Source organism: Amblyomma maculatum, chromosome 6 (assembly GCF_055883805.1).
Source record: "Amblyomma maculatum isolate TAMU_Amacu chromosome 6, ASM5588380v1, whole genome shotgun sequence".
Classification (NCBI taxonomy): domain Eukaryota; kingdom Metazoa; phylum Arthropoda; class Arachnida; order Ixodida; family Ixodidae; genus Amblyomma; species Amblyomma maculatum.
Genome location: NC_139349.1, coordinates 14581339 through 14594862, shown reverse-complemented (window position 1 = coordinate 14594862; position 13524 = coordinate 14581339). Strand labels below are relative to the sequence as shown.

The 13524-nt window shown below is 50.0% G+C and overlaps 1 protein-coding gene across 8 annotated transcripts in view; it reads right to left on the bottom strand.

The window, feature by feature from the left end:
* The window catches only part of bru3 (CUGBP Elav-like family member bruno 3), a 609833-nt gene that overhangs the window by 32792 nt on the left and 563517 nt on the right, over window positions 1–13524 (bottom strand). For 6 of the 8 annotated variants that reach the window (XM_084606110.1, XM_084606111.1, XM_084606109.1 and 3 more), the window contains 6 exons: window positions 12314–12457; window positions 10562–10639; window positions 9741–9882; window positions 2864–2983; window positions 845–913; window positions 109–180 (listed from right to left, as the gene is read on the bottom strand). In XM_084606110.1, the coding sequence (XP_084462236.1) occupies window positions 109–180; window positions 845–913; window positions 2864–2983; window positions 9741–9882; window positions 10562–10639; window positions 12314–12457 (625 nt within the window). The remainder of the gene's footprint in view (window positions 1–108; window positions 181–844; window positions 914–2863; window positions 2984–9740; window positions 9883–10561; window positions 10640–12313; window positions 12458–13524) is intronic. The other 2 variants (XM_084606105.1, XM_084606106.1) reach the window with 2 other exon arrangements.

Here is a 13524-nt window from a genome sequence, read left to right as displayed (position 1 = left end):
CGTTTCAGCATTCTTAGGCATTCATATATTGCCACCTGGTGTCATCACATGCGCGCAAAGCATGGCGCACCCGATCTGTATATTTGCGCTTAGACGACAGTCACTCACGGATGCCGGCGAAGGGCTGCAGCGCCGGGTAGGCAGCGGGCTGGAGGGCGTCACCGTTCGGAACTGCCTGGGCTGTTGGGTTAAAAAAAAAAAAAGAAAAAAAAAAACACCATCTCAGGATGCCTGCAGCGAGTGAAGGCGTGAATTAACCGCGGCGACACGTTCACTCGGTGACGCCTGAGACAACGAGTAACGACAGATACGCAAATTAGCACCACAACGCATAACATATGTGCCAGGAGCACGTCTGTAAAATAGTCTGCTGAGTATACTTGTACATTACTTCGTGAGCTATATGAAGCAGAAAATTGGTCGATTACGCGACCAGTGCGGCTTGGAAGGACTCTGTGTCCTCGTTTATTACGAAAACGTCTTGTGCGCGTATCCGACTGCTCAGGAGGTGGTCACCGTTATAACACACTGAGCTGTTCGTAGTCGCAAGCTGATGATACGAATTAAAAAAAAAAAAAACGCGAATTGCTTTTGTGTGGCTGCCACTAACGAATAAGGGGCAGGAACGTCAGCCCTGAAGCACGTTTCAAGAGTGTCTGCCAAGTTCATTGGTGGACACACTGGCGAGCGCGTAGCTAACGAAGTATTTTCAAGCGCGAATCCTCCCCTCACCCGCTCCCCTCCCCCATATCTTGAATTCTATTCTGGTTCACTATGGCGAATAGCTAAAAAACTAACGCGCCGCGGCGCTCGCTCGCGCCGCAAAGAACCCGAAGGAACCTACCCTCCGTGTGAAGATGGCTGGGTAATTCTTGTAGTATGACCCGAACGGCGTCGGGAGGCCCGGAATGCACTGCAAACACAGACAGAAAACAGCAGCTTTATACTGCTCTTACACATCTTGAGCAACGCAACTTGGAAAACGAGCCTAGCCACGGCGGGCATACCGTTGTCGCACGCACGCACGCACGCACGCACGCACACACACACACACACACACACACACACACACACACACACACACACACACACACACACACACACACACACACACACACACACACACACACACACACACACACACACACACACACACACACACACACACACACACACACACACACACACACACACACACACACACACACACACACACACACACACACACACACACACACACACACACACACACACACACACACACACACACACACACACACACACACACACACACACACACACACAACTCCTTGTACGCAAAGGAGTTGAAGCTTGTGAGACTTTGTCCTCAAATGACCTCGTCGAAAAGAACGGCTTGAATTTCCACAACGAAAGGAGTATCATGATCGTCAGCTTTCTATTGGAATTTTTTCCTCGGTCACAGAAATGCAAGAAAAGAAACAGGATATGATACAGCGCAAGCGAAGGATATTGCATGCACGCTTTCGAGGAGTGCGCTAAAACAATTTTTATTCGCAATATTTATTCGCCTTCTCTTTTTCTTTTCGTAAAGGAGAAAATTGGAAACGAGGCAGCATAGCGAGACGTCCCCGACGTTTCATTCGCAACATGTTCTGCCCTGCACACTTGGTTTTTACCAGCAGTCACTCATACGGAAATCTAAATGAGAAAGTAATACGTCAATTTTAATCACAAGCTTCTACAAATCAACATATAATTATGCAATGAAGGAGGGTTGAAATCTGGGTCAGTTGGTACATAGTCTTAAAGAACAAAAACCAGCCAAGGGACGAGTTTGCTGTTTTCTTTTTTTGTCACTTTTATCCTGTGTGTTGGACGTCGAGCTGCGCATGCCTTGCTAGGTTTCTTGGGAAATGTTATTATTTCAATAAAGCACAGTTGTTAGTTCCAGCTTCCGTGTGTACTTCGTCTTCCTTCGTCCTCGTCCCTTGGCTGGTTTTTGTTCTCATAAGAATATAATTATGCGTTCATCAGTTATAAAGTTATAATCTAAGTTGCTGAAGAACACATATGCTCCAGAGGCTAACGTGTTTACATTGAGGAGCCTTCCTTTTCACTGATAACATTATAAAGACTTCAGAGATTTTAGTGTGACTTGTCAGCTGACAAGTAATGTATATCTTCAACAGCAGGCTCTCAGGGGCATATATGCGATTATTAGCTCGGAAGCCCGTTCAGAGATTATTGCGCAACAGTTAGAGGCTCTTGCGTACTAGGTCACAGGCCAAAAAAGAATGATAAAAATAGCCATGTCCTGAAAATTTATCGCGAACACAACTTAAATGTGTTCGCATGCCGAAAAGGCCTTGCGGTGAAAGTCAAGCGAGCTTGGAAACTGGGTTACCCTGCTTGGAAACATCACTGCTGCCTTGTGTGGTCAGGTCCTGTCTGTGAGGGATCGAACTTGTCTCTCTTGCGAGACACCAAATTAAGTAGCCGAGAATTATAGCTCGTCCAAGACAGTTTGCCGCAGAGATCGATCAAGGAACTTCGTCATGCGTCCGCTCAGTCGGGCATATATGCTCAAATGTCAGTTTGTGTCTGAGATAAGTTCGATCAAGCTGAGTTTGCATGAATCTGAGGATGAGCGAGTTTGAGTCCAATACGCTGCGCGTGTGAAGAAAGAAAAATGGGGGGGGATGGGACAAGGTTAAGGGGGAGAAAGAAGCAGATCAGATTAAATGACAACTCGAATCAGTCGTCACCAGCTTATATGGACCAGAAATGAAAAAAGACATTTTGTAGAAGGACATGAAACAGGGAGTGGATGCTGCGCCTCCACTGCAGTCGCAGAGGTGTGGACCGCAGGGCGTGTACTCACATGGATAGTGAGGCATGCCGTTTGTGTAGACTTCACCCGCCTGTCCATTCGCCTGAGCCACTGTGAAACTGGTCACTGTCGGGGAGGGAAGCGCTCCGTTCACCGGGTGTGTCGTGGCGCCTGCATCGCGCGCAAGCGCCTTCAGTCCCCCTCCGCTCGGTGGTACCCTCGAAAGCAGCACTACACGTCACGTACGCGACAGGCTACCAGCACAGCCTCAAGAACCCGCCGCGATAAAGCCACGATACATAGTACAGTACAGCATGGCGCTATGCTCAAACAGAACAGCCAACATAAGCGGTCGCAGCATGCAGTTGCGAGTGCCTAGGCGTGCGACAACCACTAAAATGTCTTCAGTGTGAACAGCGTTAGGGTTGAACAGCTTTAGCAATTTAGTTCGCAAATAATGGCTCGCTTAAGCTCGCTCAACGCTGAAACATTACAATGAGACAGGCTGGTAATTATTGTCTCGCACACATGCAGCCAATAATAATTCCACACAGCTAACTGGTACAGTAAGAGCAATAACAGTTAAGAAGTTGCACCCATCCTACATAAAGCAATACAAGGAGAACCAATAATCAGACATCTACACGAGTAATGTGTGCTGCATGTGAAGTGGGTTCGGCGGACCAATGGCACATCAAGTGGGACTGTACCAGGTTCCCGACCGAAGCTACATCCAAGACACATAACCGCCTGAACTTCAAAGTAATGTGCAAAGTACAGACAAGGAAAGTCAAATATGAGCCGTCCACCAGGCCCGGGGTGCGCTCGAAAAGCACAAGCCTCACGGCCCACCACAAACGGGCCAAAATAAGGTAATGCAGAGTAGGACATAACCCCGGGTCGACGACTGGCCAGAGTTGTGACGCATTAAACCGTCGTTTGCCGGTATTTCATTAAAGTTATACACACCATACCATACAAGGAGAACCAAAGCTGAATGAAAAGACCCCTTTGCCGATTCGGACGGACTAGGGATATTTTTTTTTTTTTTTTCAAACACTTCATTTCGCGCTTGGAGCCACTGAAACCCCGCACAGCATGTAGCGGCTATATAGTTTCGGCTACGCACCATCGCTTTCTCACATCGCAGAGCCATCGTACTGCCTCCCAAACATGCGCGCACCGAGTGCAGAAAGTTGCTGCGCCATTCATGTGTTAAGTTTCGCATCGGCTCTGTATAATGGCCCGCGCGCCTAACTCCTCGCCGGCGTAATGAAGACAGCTGACACATTTTTCCTTAAAGGCCCACTGTCCACCCTCCGGTCGAAAATATTTTCTACCCCGGTGACTGTGAGACTTCGCCCCTAGAACGCAAGGCCGCAAAATGTTTTTGAAAAGAGTAACTAATAACGCAGTTACAGCCACCGCAATCACCCGATTCTGTCATGCCTCTCTCCTTCCGTTCCCTCGCAATGGTTTTTCACTCTCCTGCCCGAGGTCGTCTACCCTCCGCAATACAAATTCCCTTCCTCCTCCGCGTTTGGCGGGAGGTGGGGCGTTGCTCCCCGCGAGCGCGAAATATATATATATATATATATATATATATATATATATATATATATATATATAAAAAAAAAAAAAAAACGGTCGAGGGAGCGCGCGCCGCTGGATTCAGTCTGGCCGTGGCGAGAAAAAGAGCGCTGCGAGCGGTAGACACCTATCCTTCTCCCGTCAGTCAGCGAGACGGACCAATGGACATCGTTCGCGGCACGTACGTCATTGCTGTGGCCCGTCGGGCCAGCGCAGGAAACGGGGAAGCTGGCTTCCCGGAGGAGAGCATGACAGAGCTTTGAATTGTATTTTCGATGCTTTGCGGCGCGCGTGTCACTGTAGCATTTTGCACAGACTATCTCCGGTACCTGATCGAAACACTGGGCTCCTTTGCTTAAAAGGGCCTTCCCTGGACAGTGGCCCTTTAAACGGCGGCAGATGCGAATGCACTGCACCGGAAACCACGGCCGCGTCTGCTCGTTTGCGCAGTCAGCGCAAAAAGGACAGAGGAAGTACTCTTTCCTGTCCGGCTAAATTTCCCAATTTCCTCTACCTCTCCAAGGTAAAATAATAATAAAAAAAAAGCTCGTTAGGCAGTCTACAAGAGCCCTAGCCGTCACGAAGTATTACCTGTTGGAATTCGTTCGAGTTCGGGTAACACATTACTCTGGGCAGTCGGGAATATAAATTAATGCTTTCTGACAACGTGCACTTTTTGGAAATATGATGAAGACTCGCCTGCTGGAATAGAAGAAGGGATCTGCTTTTCACAGATAGGAAGAAACTGTGATTATACGCGCCTATAGCTGCGCATAACAGCCGCGCATTTTTAAAGGCAAATATTCCCCCGACTTCAAAAGGAAATGAACGTTGCGCGATCCCGTCGCTCTTGCAAAAGAGTCGCTCAGAGCCGGCGCTGTGCAACGTGCGGGCGCGCTTTTGATACGCCTCCGCGCAATCCGTCACACGCCTAGCCCGTATTTTGGCTCAATCGCGAAAAAACCACGCCCGCAGCAGCAGCACGCACATACACATGGACCGTACACAACTCATTTCTGCCGCTTTTAGCTCCCGTCTCCCGGAAGGCGCTTTTCCCACGCAGCGCGCTCTCCACGCGAACGGCCGACAGAGAGCGAACGCGGCCTCCGCTGCGTCTCTGTTCTCGCGCCATGACAAATGAACGGCGCCGTATCCGCACGTGCTGCGATACAGGGAAAGAGAGAGCGCATGCAGAGGAAAAAAAGGGAAAACTGAGGCCAATCATGAAAGCCTCCACCGCTTTCCTATGAGGGAGAACCGCGGCGAGCAACCAAACGGCGGTGCGGAGAAATCAGCGACGCAACGCCGCATCGCAGGTAGTAAGGCAGAGCGCCAACAGAGCCCTCGCGCTCCTTCCCGCGCCGGCCGCGGGAATCCGCGCGGAATGAGTAACGAGCAGTCGTTCGAGGCTCGACAGACGTCGAGCACTTCGCACGACGGCCGACCGCGAGCCCGGAACGTGCGCTCACTCCCTGGTGTGCGCCGTTCTTGCTGCCATCGGTGCCACCACGCACAGACAGCAGCAGGCAGGAAGCGATGCTCGACTCGCACGCATCGGGTTTGCAGCGCGCACGCGCTCCGAGGCCGTATAACGCGGCCGATTCGAGTGAGGAACATGTGGCGATGTCGTTAACGCCGCCGGCAGCAGCAAAGAAGAGAAATCGTTCGCTCTCTCGTGTTTTCTTTCTTGCTTTCCAGCCATCGTGAGGCAACCAGCCGCCGATGCGCATAGCGGTGTTGCAGAAATACTCCGAAAGAGTTGATCGCCGAAGAGCAAAGCGATTCCTGGTGGTAGTTTGATGCAACAGCCTCGAACGAACGACGGATGCTGCAAGAGTGATGGTAAGCTGTAATAAATTAAGTATAACGTGATGAACGAGCGCAAAGCTTTACTTAGTATAAACCTTAGTGCTGAACGAGGTCGTTTAATACAATATAGAGCAAATGCAGCTGACCACAGCAGTACGAAAAGAAAAACGACACGGTAAATAGCAGCGCTACCGCTAGCTAACGGAATGTCTCGCGCGCGTGCGTGCATGGGTGTGTGTGTGTGCGCGTGCGTGCGTACTTATGTGACAGATATACATCCACCTGACAGCAACATTGCTCTGTGTCTTTTATTTTATTCCTCCTACAATTGCCTGCATATTACAATAAGGTAAGGTAAAGTGCTTTACTTCCACCTGCTATAGTCCACCTGCTTTCAAATGCCACATTACAGGCTCACCAGAAAAGTGAACATAGCCGCGGAACTTTGTGGCTTCTGGGCTGGGCTCGAATGAGTGGTCAGTAAAGCTATGGCTAGTTTTGCACACTCGGGTAACACAGCGTTCTCTATGTTCGTTTGGTTTGGTTGGGGGGTTTAACGTCCCAAGGTAACTCAGGCTATGAGAGACGCCGCAATGGAGGACTCCGGAAATTTCGACCACCTGAAGCTCTTTAACGTACACTGACATCGCACAGCACACGGGCGCCTTGCTTTTCGCCTCCATCGCAAACTGAGCCAATGCGCGCAACTACACCGGTGACTCTACAACAAATTACAGCAGATTTGCGTATAGTTAATCAAATGTGAGGCAGGTGCGCAGTAGCGCAGTACTGCTTACCTCTTCTGTACTTAATTTTACAGTTTACATTATGTTTCGTTTTGCTTTGATATAGACGTCTTAATGCATATGATTCGTATGTTGTTCGTTTTCATTTGTTTTACATTTTAGTACAGATTATGGGGGTTATTCTCGCAAGAATGCGCCACGAGGGGGGGGGGGGGGGGACGTGCCAGCCCTAGCAGACAGAGCTGAGAACACCAGCCCGCGGTGCGAGAAGTCGCTACTGCGGCGGGTTTGAGCCAGAGGGGCCAAACACCGAGTTACGTACTCGAACAGTCTTTATTATGTTCGAGTAACGGCAAAATAACCGCACTCAAGAACCGCCGTAGCGAGCGAACGCCGCGCCGTGTACGGGGTGAAATAAAAACCCACCCAAAGGGGAAGCATTATTATTATTATTATTATTATTATTATTATTATTATTATTATTATTATTATTATTATTATTATTATTATTATTATTATTCAACACGCGCAAGGAGGTGAGAGGAAGAGTCTGTTCACCTGGCGCAGCTTCGCGCTCACATCCCGCAGCGGTAAGTGCGTACGGTGAGTGGGCGATTGTCGGTGACGGCTGTGGTCTCCTCGGTGGAAATCATGAACCGCGCGCGGCGCGTAAGAAACGCCGCACAGGAGGACTCCGGAAATTTTGACCACCTTAGGTAACCTGGGGATCTTTCAACGGCGCTTTGCTTTTCGCTTCAATCGAGAAGCGACCGCCACGGCCGGAATTCGATCCGGCATCCTTGGGCACAGAAGTCGAGCGCCCTAACCACCGCGGCGGGGCCGAACACAACTTTCTTTTTTTTTTTTTACATTTTCGTGCAGATGAACGAACAGCATTGTGATCTATGCAGTAATATAATAATTATTGGTTCACAAGAAGGAAAGGCGCAGTATCTGTCACACTCGTTTCTGTGGACACCTGAACCGTGCCGTAAGGGAAGGGAGGAAGGTTGGAGTGAAAGTGGATAGAGAGATCGAGGAGCCATAGTGGAGGGCTACGGAGTAATTTGTTGTTGTGCACAGATGCATTGTGATAAACGTTATTCGTATAGAACCACTGATTGATTGATTGAATGTCCTTTATTGAATGGGAAGGCTCATGGCCATGGATGGGGATAAAGGGGAGTAGACAGAATCTTCATTATTTAGGCCGTCACTCAAATCACATTGCTCTAATCAGGCCACTAAGCGAGCCATACTTGGCAAATATCATCTGTGTGTTAGCATCAGTTTCTAGAAGGGAACGGTAGTTCAGGCGGTAGGGTTTGATCTCGGAGCGTCCAGTAGAAAAAGCAGGGCAATCACAGAGTAGATGAGATATGCCGCCGCGAGTTAGAGTCGTACAGTGGGGGCACATAATCATTTTCTCGGTATACTGTATATCATTAGAGGCTGACCAGCGAATGTGCTATTAGGTTAGCTATAATTCTGACTGAAGAGCCCGAGGTTGTGTCAGGTACACCCTGCATGGGTCGGTGTTTGCAGGGACCATGCCTGCCGTCGTGGAAGGCGCGTCGCAGCTTGCGACCTAAGCTCTTCGAGTCATTCAAGTAGCCCAAGCTGCGCATTCTGAGTGGAGGGTAAAACGCTTTTCGGGGCTTGCATAGCAATCCGGCGGCAGCTGGTGGCAGACTTCTTCAAAGGCGGCGCTCGCCTTTGACACCCCGCTGCGGGCTTCGGATCCTTTTCTGAAAGGGTCCATTGAAAAAGTGCCTTTAAGCTCGCCAGGTTTATTAAAGCCTCGAAACAATGCGCCTACGCGGCCGCTCGAAGTGACGAGCATGCGCTGTCCGGTTGAAGGGCGGATGGCAGTTTCGAGCAGCGCTTGCTGAATGTTGAAGGAACAAGGACAAAAGCATATCCCACGAGGAAAAGCGGCACCGACGTGTTGTACTCGTTGCACGTGGGTAAATAGGCGCTAGCAGAACCGCGTTACACCAAAGCGCCCTTAACTCGTCTTATATGAAGTGCACCAAACTCTCGATCCGACCTTCAGACATTGCCGAGCTCCCTCGAGAAGGAAAGCCCCAAGACGACTGCTTTCCCGTCAGGAGCGACAATAATGCCTCAAAAGGGGCCCCCAAGCACCTTTAGCCAGACTTGCAAAGTCTGCCGAATACAAAGGGGCACCGCTCGTGGGATGCACTGAAGCCGAAGTTTTCGTAGGGGATCGATATCGGTGCAAGCGGCCCTCAACATTTCCGAAGCGTTGCTTCGCTGTCGGTCACTCCTGTTGTAACGCAAAGTAAGCGACTATTCGGACTGTGGGATGCTGGCGCCGTTCTACCCTTTACAGACAGCGTGCTTCCATAATTTCTGTACTTTCTTTCCAGCCCCTTATTCTTACTGCTCCCCCCCCCCCCCCCCCTTCCCCTATCCTACTTCTCGTACATGTGAGATTTCTATCACTGCCACCAGTCAGCGCTGAAGTGAGAGGAGAAATTACGTGGAAGAGTAGCAGCTATGCTAAGCAGTGCCACGCGAGAAGGAAGGACTGCAGAGGTTTAAAACACGAGGAGCAAATGATATGCAGTTGCCAGGGCGGAAAACTGAAATCATCTTCGGTGCGGATGATAGCACTATTTGTCTGCGACGTTATACGGCACCTTTAAAAGACGCGGGACAGACGAGAGAAAAATGGTGCAAAGCATGCACATTTTTTTTATTGCTGCACGCTTTATTCGTATACGACCTGTAAACACAGCGGAGGAGACGTCACTCACCGGATGTGGGCGTGAGTGCGGGGCTGGCGAGTCCGTTGGGCATGGCGCCGATGGTGGGGATCTGGGCGGCGGCCAACGCCGCCATGGGGTTCATGTACCCGCCCTGGGCGGCAGCCATCAACGCCGCCTGCTGCTGCATGAGCTGGCACCACACAGTGCCACTCTCATTAGTTCGGTCACCATTCCAATGCACTTTCCCAACGAGAGCTACGTCTCGCTTTATAAAACTTATAATACGTGCATATATACCTGACGTCGCAGAGGGCTGCAATAGCTGGAATGGGCCCCTTAATTTAAGTTAATCACAGAAGAGTGAAATCATGCGATAATATGCACTGCTAATCAAGCATGATGGCCATCAACCAACATTATTCTGCTGGCCTGGCTTTGCCCAAATATTATCCTGCAGTTTTTGTTAGGTGTGCGTGTGTGTGTGTGTGTGCTACGGCTTAAAAAAGAAAATAATGAGCACTTGGGTACCTTCTCTATCCTGGCTCTACAGCTGATCAACCATGGGGCGAAATGGTTTTTCGGAAATGAGGACTTTTCCGCATTACGACCCATAAGAGCGTTCCATTCCTCTCTATGTGCAGCTATCTGCTCGAAGTGTGCGTACGATGGGGCCAGCAGCGCACAGTATACATCAAAACCTTGGTGGCACATATTTACGCGGGAGCCGTAGTATATATTAAAAACAATATTCAGGTATGCGCGACTGTGCTTCATGTGCACGCAGCAGGACATCTTGTGAGCACGCCTTGAGAAAGCACAAGCGCGGAAGAGAAGTGAACAGTCCCCGAGACGTGGCGGCCCATGCATACCGTTGCCGTGTGGTAGAGTGCCCGTCCAACGTGCGGCAAGTACTGCGCCTGCTCCCCGGTGGTCGCCGGCAGCTGTTCCTGCGATGGGTGGCCGCCAAAGCGCGTCACAACCAGATGCCAGCCGTGCGCAAAATCCAGTAATACATTCTTGTTTCTTTTGCGATAAAGCACCACGATTTTAAGGAGAAAAATGTATTCGGGAGAGCATCGGCCATGAGACCAACTGTGTTCATGTTTGGCGTGCTGGTTGATTGAGCTCCATTCGGCGGCGTTAGGAAACTTACGACCACAACATGACGACCACAGAGCAAACAAAATAACACTGGACAGGATTCCTACCGAAAAGTGTTGCATACGACAAAGCACTCACTAACAATGTGCATTTTACTCAAACCATAGCCTCCATTCCGAGTATGTGTCGTGTTATGCACCGTCAGCTCCATATAGAATTCTTATTTGATAAGAAAAAAAAAAAAAAAAAAGGGTATGCATGGGGAGGGGGATAAGTGGAGAGAGATATATAGAAAACAGAAGGGGGGAGACAGAGAGAGTGGAGGTCAAGGCTGGCAGAGAGGGGTCACGGCGTGTATCACACTATTGTTGCTCGATTAGACCTGGAGACTGGAGCGGGCATGCGGATTGCCACGTGGTGATTGACGGACTGGACCACGCCACTCGCTCTGGCATTCTGAAAGTGTCAGCGGTTGCTCCGCATAGCTGGAACACCAACGCTAACCCATACTCGGCCGCACCAATCGCACTGATCGCCTGTACAATTCTCGCTTCGTTTTTCAATGCTTGTGAACAACGTGGTGACACCCTTCTCTGGAATCAGTTACGCTCCTCATCTGGCGGTGAAATAATTCGCGGCACATAAATTCAAAGAAGCAGAATACTAGCACGAAGTGGCCCGCGAACGACACGAATCTAAGCTCAGCGCGATAAATGCGTTCATAAGCGGAGAAGAATAAATTTAGAGGACACCTAATTACAGTGGTGTTGAGGATGCGATGTAATTAAAGCCCGCACCCGCTCAGCTTGCCTCTGTTTCTCTGTCGCTGCTGCTCGCAGCATATGAGCACTGTGCTGCCGCCCTTACACCATCTTCAGCGACATACCTCCGCGGTCGTGCTCTCCGCTTCTGGAGATTCTCTGCTGTGCACACTTTAGGCGTCGATTCTGCCTCTGTTCCAACCTGGTGCGACGCCACGCAACCCGTCATCCAATCAGCAAATATTATGACGGACAACGCCTGACGCCGCATTTTCCTCCGCTGGCATTTATATACTTACCTTCACAAGCAATTTTCAGCACTGCGAAAGGTAAAGCGACCTGGAAAAATCAGGATGGCGCGCACAGCACGACTGCGTTCCTCCTGCACGCGCCTGTCGACCATGGCGTACAAATGTAGGAATACAGCCAAGTTGCGCGCGTGGTTTCGATAGGCCCAGGCAAGGAGGCTATGGCCCAGGTCGCCCTTAGCGTTCGCAGTGCTGCAATTCTTGTGAAACAGAGCGAATGCCACTACATTAAAAATAAACGCCTTAAAGCGCAAAATACTTAGACAGAACACATGTCAGGCACGAATATTCAAGACACATTCTAAAACCGCACACTGATGTCAGATTTGGTCCTAAGCACGGCAAAAGGCCATTTCCCGACGCCAGGCGTGTAAAACAGAGAAAATATCTTCAGTGAGCCAACTCAGGCGTACGAGACGCCCCAAGTGTTCTTTCCAGCCGAAGGACATACCTGCGCGTAGGCACCGTACGCGCCGAACTGATTGAAGATGAAAGGGTTGAGGAGGCCCATGTTGCCCGCCATCTGCTGCATCCGCCTCAGCTGCCGCTCCTTCTCGGTGTCGGCGAATTTCACCACTAGACTAGACGACGCCCCCTGTGACGGTGACGATGAAAACAAGAGGGAGAAAGAGAGAAAAAGGAGAGTTCAATTTAGGAAAAATGAATGCATGGGCAGCACTCGCTTTGTTCCGCACTTCCGTGCGCGAAGCAAGCTATTCCATATCGCTGGAGCTACTGCTGCTCAGTGAATCAGTACACCCCAATGGTATGCAAAGCTTGCGTTATCAAGACATACTTCACTACGCATGCGCATCCTGACATCCGTTGTCTCGGCAACTAAGTAATACGAAGCGAAGGACCGCAAAGAAAGCAAAAAAGTAAAACGGGAGCAGCGTACTTTAGCGCACTCCATAAATGAAGTTCAAGCCCTGGGTAGATTTCCAACTCTAAAAGACGGGTACGTATGTTTGGCGACAGATTCGCATTCCTGCTTCAAAACATGCTAAGTACTAGGAGTTAACAAATGTTTAAACTAGATTTTAAAGTATTCTAATTATTCGCCTAAAAACTGCAGATGACGTGATTAGAAATTTTGTTTCAATTAATTTGTCCAAATCAATGCTACATCAGGTAAGGCTATGCTTCTGTTATTTACGGTATCCTATTTTATACACCCAGTGCACGCACGCACGCAGGCGTGCGTGCACTCCCCCGTGCTCTGCTTTAGAACAAGTCCGTAACACTTCCCCCGTCGCAGGCGTAGCCCTCCGGGCGAGTTAATCGTCAGCACGAGGATGACAGGGTTTCAGACGCGCGACGTGAGCAAGCTCAGTTCGTGAAGAACGTCGGCCACTTTTGGTAAGGCGCCCAATCCTATAGGTGAGGTCACTAATTTTCCCGAGGATAACAATAGCGTGCGAGCAGTTTCTGACTTAAGCCACGCTTCCTTAGTGGACGCCAAAGCCAGACCATCTCGCCAGGATGGTAGGTGACGTGGCGATGGTCGTCGTCGTAGCGGGATTTCGAGCGCATTTGTGAGGCAAGAGTTCTCAGGCGGGCTATCTGGCGGGCTCCTTCAGCCCGGCAGAGGATCTTGGCAATCCTAGGATCGTCGTCTGTGGAGAACGGGAGGATGGTGTCGAGGGTGTGTCGAGGAGAACG